This window comes from Cupressus sempervirens, chromosome 11, assembly GCF_028749045.1.
Source record: "Cupressus sempervirens isolate cs-2001-9-10 chromosome 11, ASM2874904v1, whole genome shotgun sequence".
In the NCBI taxonomy this organism is placed as follows: domain Eukaryota; kingdom Viridiplantae; phylum Streptophyta; class Pinopsida; order Cupressales; family Cupressaceae; genus Cupressus; species Cupressus sempervirens.
Window position 1 is genome coordinate 186931612 of NC_143128.1, and position 10682 is coordinate 186942293.

General features: G+C 32.9%; 1 protein-coding gene across 1 annotated transcript; it reads left to right on the forward strand.

Moving 5' to 3' along the window:
* The first annotated feature begins 319 nt into the window (after positions 1 to 319).
* LOC149528820 (cytokinin riboside 5'-monophosphate phosphoribohydrolase LOG1-like) lies at positions 320 to 4499 on the forward strand. The gene is made up of 8 exons (XM_089811957.1): positions 320 to 420; positions 770 to 951; positions 1187 to 1284; positions 1515 to 1545; positions 2421 to 2520; positions 2692 to 2762; positions 2911 to 3054; positions 3773 to 4499. The coding sequence occupies exons 2-8, from the start codon at positions 778 to 780 to the stop codon at positions 3866 to 3868; spliced, it is 714 nt and encodes a 237-aa protein (XP_089668083.1). The 5' UTR covers positions 320 to 420; positions 770 to 777; the 3' UTR covers positions 3869 to 4499.
* Positions 4500 to 10682: the final 6183 nt, after the last annotated feature.

A 10682-nucleotide genomic window follows, 5' to 3' on the forward strand; every position in this document is an offset into this window, starting at 1 on the left:
TGGCGGGCTTTCATGACAATTCTCATATTTTTGAGTGATAATTCTAAGCCTAGAAAAATTACAGCGTATTATTGAGGTTACTGAAATTAAAAAAGAATCTATATAATTTAGTACATAGAAAGCCCTATGTACCATTGACTTGTCAGAATTAGGTTTTGCAACCATACATCAATATATACATGTCCCCACAAAAGTGTTTTAGTCAAGGTGCCGTTCAGGCTAACTGTAAACAGGAGAAGAAATAATTCGGTAGCTTCAATCATTTGGCCTATGGATTTATATATATTTTAATATACATGTGATGTGGTCTAGGGTTTGGGATGAATTTAAGGGCCAAGTTTGGTTGATTATTAGTTACATGCTGCTATAATCACATACAGCTAACGCGTCAAGAAAGGGATGTAACTACAGGACTTGATGGTGAGGGAAAAAAACTATTTTTGTTTTCATCTGGTATGAAATCCAGTATGGTAGCTATCTGAATGAATTCCTAGAAAGATGGGCTGATTTTAAAAGAAGCGGCGTGGAAAGGTAGTGATCATGAAGCTGGAGAAGAGAGAAAAATAATAGGGCAAGTCATGATTATCATGGAGCAAGACTGCCATATAACTTAGATAAACAGATATGCAATCAAATATTTGTAGCAAGGCACATATGGACCTCTATTTATACTGCTTTGGGGTTACTAATATTTCAGTTCTACGTGTTATAATATCTTTAAGGTTGAGGAAGGCATATAATTGATATCTGATTTGGATCACTTCTGCAGGTGATTGGATGGAAGATAGAAAAACCTTAGCTTGTCATGAGAAGGATTTTGGTGTGAGGGAGATGGAAGAAAGCAGCAGCTCTAGCAGCAGAAAATTTAGAAGAATCTGTGTATTTTGTGGGAGTAATTTTGGCAACAAGGACATTTTCAGCCAAGCTACCCTAGAACTAGGCAAAGAATTGGTACACACCTTTTTTAATGGTTCTCTGATACAGCCTTTGTATTTGTGGTGTTAATTTGTTTGTAGTCCATAGATAGCTTCTAGGAATAGCTAGTAGGTTTTCCTTTTTCCTTACAATATCTAAACTCCATATATTTCCTAGATCACATCATCATAAAGCATATTGCTATGCATGGGAAGTTTGAAATGAAGATGTGGGTTTTGTATAGTCAAGATATTTTCAATATGTTATGTAGGTGGAGAGAAAAATCAATCTGGTTTATGGCGGTGGAAGTTCAGGATTAATGGGCTTGATTTCTACAGTTGTTCATGATGGTGGTTGTCATGTGCTTGGGTAAGACGTCCCTTATTAAGAAAAAATTGATGTACTACATGTAGTCAAAAGGAAAACAAGTTCCTTATAGATGGAAAGAGTCTACATGATTCCAAATGCAAGTTGTATGGTATTTCAGGCACAATTCTAGTAGGGTATTCACTAATGCTATATATTTGGTTGCTTTTGTTGCTCAACATACAGAAAAATTAATATATGCTTTGGTATGTACGTGTTTATGTGTTTTGCAGAGTTATCCCGACAGCTCTCATGCCCCTGGAGGTACTTACCCTATTTAATTTTTTACCCTTCAAATTTTAGTCCAGCCTGTCTGTACCACACACTTTGAATGAGCTCTATTTTTAGGCAATTTTCAGTACACAACTAGCCCAAACGTGCATTGGAAGTACATGTAACTCCCATGCTTCCTACGACTAAATTTATGTATAAAAAACTTTGTTTCCTTGTAAATTTTGCTTTTAACAATGTTAACCTACCAGAGAACAAATTCACACGAGTCCCCACTGTTAAATGAGCATGTTCACACAAGTCCCCATTTGCTTTTAACAACGTTAACTTGTCAGAGAACACATTCACACTAGTCTCTGCTGTTATTACCTTATACAAGTCCCCACTGTTATTAAACCTGAACAAGTCCCCACTGTTATTAAACCTGAACAAGTCCCCACTGTTATTAAATTGGTACAGTTATAGATGGATTGTACTAATGAAACTCTCTGATTCTTAACATAAAGTCTTTAATACTTGTCCTAATTCAAAGTCTTCTTTTTACCTAATTTGATGAGTCAATCAGTGGCCTAATAGTTTGTTTTAGAGCTTGAGAAAACAGTAAAATTGAATGAAATGCTTGAAATTTCCAAAGTTTATAGTTATTTAGTTTAATGATTTTTAGATTTTTTTTTTTTTTGAAATTCTTTCACAGATCATGTTCTATGTTTTATTATGATGTCATTTTCCAATTCTCATCCTGATAATATCCAAAATATTGATAAAAATGTTCGTATACAAATCCAGCAACCATCAAACTAAAGTAAAATTGAATTCTAAGTCTAACTGTTATTAATGTCATGTATTTCTGGTGTTGTTTAGTTTCAGTATGAATACTTTAACTGAGCTGATCATCAAAATTTTGGCAGATTTCTGGCCAAACTGTGGGCGAGTTAAAGGTTGTTACTGATATGCATGAGAGGAAGGCAGAAATGGCCCGCCAGGCTGAAGCATTTATTGCTCTCCCTGGTAACCATTCATTATATTTTATAACAAAATTGACCAATACAACACCTAATCAAACAAACATCTTATCACGATGGCTACATGTAAATTATTCATGTTCATAATTATACTGACCCAAAATGTCAATCAATCTACAGTCTCCCACTTGATATTTTGGAAGCTTGGTAAGTGCAGGTGGGTATGGGACACTAGAGGAAGTACTTGAGATGATTACATGGGCTCAGCTTGGCATTCATGATAAGCCGGTATTACTTATATTATGAGTTCATTGCTTGTTTAATAGATCCCATTTTAGCTACTGCAATAAATGAAGAGAGTGCACTTTATGGACTAATAGATTCTTGGAATTCTAACTAGAAATCTATCATCCTAATCCAAACTGATATTCTGCAGGTGGGACTACTTAATGTTGATGGCTATTACAATTCTTTGATTGCCTTTTTTGACAAAGGTGTTGAAGAGGGATTTATAGATCCTGCTGCACGCCATATATTTGTATCTGCTTCAACTGGAAAGGAACTTCTACAGAAAATGGAGGTAGGTAGGGATTTCTAAATGCTTAGCGGTGTTAGCAATCTATCATAATCCTTTGTTATTCATTAATACAAACTGTTGTAAACTGTGTGTTTTAATTTGATCCATGTTGCGGATCCCACTGAGTGATCCATCAATTATCTATATGTCATCACCTCCATCAGAAGTCATTCCTTTCTTAATCCCATATTCCAAAATGGGACCTTGAATGAATGCTCTGAGTAGTTTAACATGCTTGAAGTTTCTAATGTTAGTTGATTTGAGGTGATGATCTTTTCTATCAAATCAAATGTGTTTCACTACAGACTTTTGGCGAAGAATAATATAAGATATTATCACGATTTCACTAGAAGTTTCCATTTTGTTATGTTTTAAATTTATAATGGTATTTGATTTGACGTGGTAGCCTTTTCTAACAAATCAAATGGGTCAGATCTATTAGATTTCTACAATTTATATGAAATTGTTCAATAGTTTTTTAATTAGATTGTGTAGATTTTTTTTTATGATCATACTAATTAAGGATATACCGAAAAATTGAATCCAAAAAATTGATGAAATTCGTTCTCTACAATCTAATCCAAAAACCATCAAAGCAAAATCAAATGGGTTTCGCTACAGATGACTTTTGACTAAGAGTAACCTAATATATAGTCATGGGATCCACTAGAAGTTCCCATTTTAGCATAGATTTTAGAATTTGAGTATTGTTTGTTTGCAGGAATATGTACCCATCCACGCCAGCGTTGCACCCAGACAAAGCTGGGAGATGGAAAATCAAAACTTAGGGCAGTCCAACGCTCCAAACACTTCTTGACACTGGTTTAAAGTTTAACACAAGGATTAGGCACTGATCAGGATTCATTTGCTCCAAAATCTTCAAACTTAATGTTTCCGAAGGTTGTGTTTTTCATCTCAGCTAGTCATGAAAACCCATTTACTGTATAGATCTCAAACTGTTATCTAACCTTACCTCACCTCACACATTTCTACAAGATTGGTTTTTCAGTTGAGTTGCTCAAATACAGAGATAGGACTATTTGGGTTAGCTTGCCTGATTAAAATTGGCATTGCAGAAAGCAAATTGCCATCTGATCTGTATGAGCTGTCAGTTTTGTAATAGTACTTCTAGGAACACTAATTTGGAAAGAAGAATTCAAACGATGGTCAATGTATGGAAAGGGTTTCACGTGAAACTCAATGCCAAGCAGGGTTTATATTGCAGGAAAAATGAATGATCATCATCATCTTAACATTGAAAGTATTACAGGAATCTTGCAGGTCTTAACTGCACAAAACTGGATGAAATGTACTCTACTTGATTTGATGGTACTTGGCATTTCTTCCCTTGTGCGTGAATTATTTTGCAAATCAGTACTATATTCTGTATTCAAGAAGGCATGGCAATTCGTATCAGATTTTTTTATATAACTTATTATTTTTGGATTTTCATGAGTCAGATTTTTTTATATAACTTATTATTTTTGGATTTTCATGAGTTGGTTGTAGACATGTGACTTTTGCAGTCTATAACGAAGTAGGTGCATGAGTTTATTTTTTCCATATCAGAAAGATGAGAAAACAAAATTTTAAGAAATGAACTCTCAACTATAATCAAAAGCTATGCATATTAATTTCAGATTAGTCCAATGTTGGAAAATTTTGTATCCTCATCATCATCCTACACAAGCAACGAACATTGTTATTTAAGTCTGCTTGAGTTGTCTTGCTGTCCCATAAGCTATTTTTAGCCTTGTGGACGTTAAAATTTTATCTATCTATCTTTTATATGTACAATTGCTTCCTAGCATTTATGTTGTGTGGAAGCAGTTTCTATCAGGTTGATATTGATGGTAAGACAAATATGGCAAGCCCATATTAGTTTATCGTTTCTTTCTGCTAAAGATAAGCTTCATATTAGTTTATGGTTTTTAGTTGCTACATTTAAGTAATCGAGCTAGTTCATGACGCTATAATTTTTAGGTAAGTTGAACAAGAAATATTAAAATTTCGCATAAGATCTGCACTATATTATAAGTGCCTAATCAAATTGGGCTATTCAGTGGTCAACTGTCTTTTCTAATTGCTTGGCAGAAATATGGCACTTTACATCCCTGTCAGCGTGATAACTCCGGTGATAAATAAGATATAATGCCTGCGTTAATATATATATATATATAAACAAACTATTAATATACATGAAGTTGGTGAACATTTCTTAAATGTTCAGGATCTCTTCAATTCAGTATTATTCTTTTTCTAAAGTTAAATAGTTAGATAAGCTCATTCCATCAATACCAACTACAATACATTTTGTAACTTGTAAAAATTTTACACTGGATTTTTCACACTTCTAATTAGTTTTGGGAAACAACTTTAGTTATTATAACTAATATTTTTCATTTGCCAATTACAATATCCTATTAATGGTAATCATGTTATCAGATTCTTATGATATTGTTGATAGTTTACTGTCATTACAAAACAAATCATTAAAAACTTGCGTGCTACAAGTGCATTTAATTACAGTTGAGTTCTAGGGAAAACAAGGAGAAACCATTCTGCATCAAAAATAAATAAATTAAATCTCTAGTTTATTGTCTTCTTTGAATACATCATAAAAATTTGAATATGTTGCCTGCATCAAAGATTGATCAAGACAGACCTGTTTATGGACGTGCAGTATAAATCCTTACAGCAGGAACATTCACTACTGTGATGTGTTTGATTATTTCAATAAACTACGGAAAATAAAAATAATGATCCATTTATTAGAAGCATAATAGAAATGAAACCATGTTAATAGTATTTTGGGTTTGAAAATTATTTTATTAGAAGATTATATCGTAATTATTAATTTTTATCAATTTAATCAATTTTAAATTAAAAATTTGAAGGATGGGAATTTTCCACTGTAGGTAAAACTTACTTACATGTGTGTAATATTTTTTTAATGAAAAGAAGGTATTTAGTATTTTGTAATGTTATATTTGGGTTGATGGTTAGGCTTAGGTTATAATTTCGCTTATTATTCAATTATGAAAAGGAATATAATTTATTTTCATTTAATTATATTTTTAAGTCAAAATTTATGTACGACTATGTTGAATTAAGTTCAAAATTAGTGTACCATAGGCTTAGGCTAGATTTCATATTTATTTAATATTAGGGACTCTTAATGGATTTAGCCCCCTTTCCCACTCCTTCATAGATGTCCCCTGCCTACTCTCACCATCTCTTCCTCCAATTTACCCTCTATCTATACCTCATCTCTCTCTCACACTCTCTCTTACACACTCTCATTTCCTTTAGTTTGTTTGTGTTTGACTTGGTACATCTTGTGTTATATAGGGTAAGTTAGTTTGGTGTAAAGTTAATGTTAACATAATATATATGTGTGCATGTACATGGATACTTTTGATCACTTCTTGATAATAGATGATTGACTATGATTTAAAATTTGGATAAAAAAATATATTTAGTTAATTCAAAAAATAATGTTTTGTACTAATCCATTTCATATAAAAGTTAAAAAAATAAAAATAAAATTGGTAGCATAAGTAATTATGAAATTTATCTTTTAACTTTTAGATATTGATTTTTAACAAAAGATATTAGTAATAATAAATACACTATTTTTATAAGGAGAAATTTCTATTCTTCTTTTCGTTAAGTATTAAAAAATATAGTTTGATGTTTTTTATTTATTTATTAATATAAGAAATAACTAAGTTTGTTGGATAGTTTCTTCATTATATCTTTCAATTTTTTTTACTTATTAGAATATTAAAGTATAAGATTTTAAGAGTTTAATCTAACATATTTCTGGCTTAAGGTAAAAGTAGGTCTTATATGAATAGGAAACTCAAATGTATCAACTTACAAAATATAAATCATTAAGTCTAAAGTTATGTTGGAGAAAGGATAAAAATTTAATAACTCCACCTTTCTAAAGACCAAAGACCACTACAAAACCAAAAAAAGTGGTCCCTTTGATATTGTTCAATTTGCTTGATCCCTTTCTGCATTAGCCCATGGATTTTTGTGTCGCTATCCCCTATGACTTTCTTGAACTCTTGCATTTGTCCCAAGATACCATCTTCCAACATTTTCCTAGCCTCAACTTCGTTCTACCAATCTTTGTCCATTTTTCCACTGCTTTTGTAATGACATTAATTTTGTTATATACCCAGCTATCAAAAGAAATTAAGGCCTCCACTTTCTCCTTTACCATGTCAAAATTGTTGAGAGCACCCTGGTTTGGAGTGGACTCAAAGTCTTCAATCTCCTTTCCATTTTTATATGTGGGCCCCCCCCTAGAATCAAACACTGAATACCCTACAATATTCATAAAAGGGGATTCCTTCCTATTCCTTCCTATTGATATTTTTGTCTTGTTCATCATCTCGAGCCAAATTCTCCTTTCCCTCCTCTTGTGGTGTCTTCGGTTTTTTAGTAGGAGTAGAAGACTTTCTTATTTTTTTGGCAGGAGGGGACTCCTCACTATCTTCCCTTGTTTCCATCCCATCTCCTTCTTCACCCCAAAGATCTTCAAAAACCCTATCCTCCTAGGTGTCCATGGACGTGGCTTCTTCTTCGTCTCTCATTTTTATCTCGAAGTTTTTATTCTCAGCCTCTTTTTATCTCTTACTAGTTATATTTTACTTTTTCTCCCCAACCCACTTTCAAATTTTATTTGTGGGCTCATAGAAAGCTTTGCAATACTTAGCAAAAAGAAGGATGAGGCCTGCATGAAAGATAGGGTGAGAAGCTTTCTTCATATGGATGGCCACACTCCTATTCAAAGAATTCTGAAAAAAATAGGGAAATAAGATTCTATCTCTATAGTGGAAATGGTTTAAGAAAATAAAATTGTAACAATGTGGATGCTTCTTCCTGCCATCTAGGGTAGAGTAAGCCCTAACATAGTTCAACAAATAACACCATAAAGGTTTAACTTTCTTGTTAGAGAAAGAACTGCCCACCTTTAATAGAGCCTTCTTGTCAAATCTATCCTTTGGGAATTTCCTTAAGGCCTCTTATGTGGTTTTTCTTTCCTTGAAGAACTTCTAACCATCTTTCTGTAAACCCAAAATTTCAGAGATAAAATCGGTATTAAGGGGAAAGATAAAATTGGTATTAAGAGGAAAGGAGACCCCATACATGGTCACATTTTACTCCTTCTAGCCGTTAAAGAATTACATTATTGCTTCAGGCTCAAAACCACGGAGCCATTCAAGATAAGGTGTCAATGTGTCCCTTCTCTAGTTGATCCCAGACCTATGGCTCCTCCTTCCATTCATTACAACTTCTTGGTTCTTTTCTTTGCGGCTCACCACCCATAATCATATATTTGATCTTCTCATTCTTGAAAACTTGGTAGCTCTGCACATAAACAAAATGAAGCAGAAAAATAATCCAAGAGATCCAAAATCTGTAATCAAATCTCTTAGCACTTTGAACCCGTCACATTAACTTGTAATAATTATTGTCCCAGCTTGATGCATTCATCATATTGTTTAAGTTTCCAATGAATGTGTTATCCTCATTAATTTTCTCCTTTAAAAGGTGATCTTTTATAAGATTATCTTGCCATAAAATCTTCTTCTCCACCTCTACTCCCAAATTGGCAACATAATCCGCAAATGAGTTGGCTTCTCTTTACACATGAGAGATAATAACTTTCTCAAAAGTATTTATTATTGATCTTGCATCTTTAATGATTGGTTATATAGTCCATGTAGGTTGTGTTCTCTCATTTAAACAATTTATTATGTTCTTTGAATTGCCTTCGACCCATAGGTATTTGCACTTCAGGGATTTAGCAAGTTTAATTGCAAGGAGGGTCTCGCTGGCTTCGACCATGTGGCTAGTCTCGGTGCCAAGTGGACAAGCCCCTACTTCAATAGAATTACCATTTGAATCCCTTATTATTCCTCTACCTCCTACCTCCTAGGGTTGCCATTCTTTGCCCCATCAAGATTGGCCTTAATCCAACCATTGGGAGAGGAAAGCCAAATCACATTTTCTCTTAAATTATGTTTTATACTCTTGGAATTGAAGTGGCAAGGAAGTAGAACATCTTATGAAAACCCATCATTGCTGAAAATGGAATTTTTCTTTATGGTGATTAAATTTTCCTTTATTTCTCTTATTGTTTTCTTAGCTATATTAATCCATTTTGGGGATTCCTTGTCCCTAAAAATCTAATGATTCTTTTCTTTCCATATATTCCAGCATATATGAGGTGCATTATAAAGAAAAAACCAATTGAGATTTTAGGAGCAACATATGGTATTTATCCAGTAGTGAGAGACTTGAGAACCATAGGTACTTTGATAAGCAGGAGATAATTTCCACAACAATTCAAATTGTGATATTGCTATTAGGATTCAACTGTGTGATTTTTGAGTCAATCTCGTTGACCCATGTTTCATGAGTAGTGATTCAACAGAAATCCATCTCTCATTAGAATAAGTGGAACACTTAGCACTCATTGGATCTAGGTGATGCTCATAGGGGTGAAGCACTCGGTGATCTCTGGAGAAGTCTCGATGCTTCACCCCTGTGAGCATCACCTAGATCCGATTAGTGTTATGTGTTCCATTTATTCTCATGAGAGATGGATTCAATCCTGAAACATGGGTCAATGAATTTGACTAAAAAATCACACTATTTAAATCTTGCTAGCAATATCACATAGGTACTTTTACACTAATTTATGATATCCATGTTATCAATCTTGTCTTTTAAGCAGTTCCTCCATCAGCCAATTGTCCTCCCAAAATCTTGTCTTGATTTAACATATTATTGATGTATTGTAGTAGACTTTTTAAATCTTCTTGATAATTATTTTCCTTTTACTTTATTACAATGTGATTTTGATACAACTATAACTTTTTTAATAAATTGTTAGTAGTTAAATTTCTAACTAAATCTCTCTATTTAATATGATTAATTTTATTTTTAAATCATAAATTAATTTGCATGTAATATTTATGAGTTAATACAAGCATTTAGTTAAATATGATTTCCAAAAAAAAATATGTAATTACACCAAAAATATCATTCAACCATATGTAATCTTGTCATATGTGTCAAGATATGATACTGAAATTTAATCCATATTTTTATTATCGACATCATGAGTTAATCAAGTTTAAATCATTTTGTGAGACATCTGTAGTTTCAGATCTCCTGTAAAAGAACATGTTTTATCCTTAATCAAGGACATCATCAGTTAATCTTCATTAACTAAGCTAACATTGTATCATTATATTTTTCCTTAGTGGATAATGATATCTCCAAAGCTTACAAAGGAGTATGGTTTTGATAGTGGGAGATAGGCATCAAGGAATATACCACCTAGTTGCTAATTATGGACTCTCTTAATGCAATTACATGGTGTAGGAAATCCTATGAATATCACTTGCCTATAATGCCTTTTAATCTTTGATTAATGGTTCTTCTTAAGATAATGCTACTTCTTAAAATATTGGGTCTCATGCAATTGGTGTGACTCTATTGAGTCTCACCCCCACTACTCCATCAACTTTCATTGGTGATTTACAATCTTTGGTTCTAGTTACTCACTTATTCTTCCTTTAGCTTTCGATTTTCTGCTCCACCTA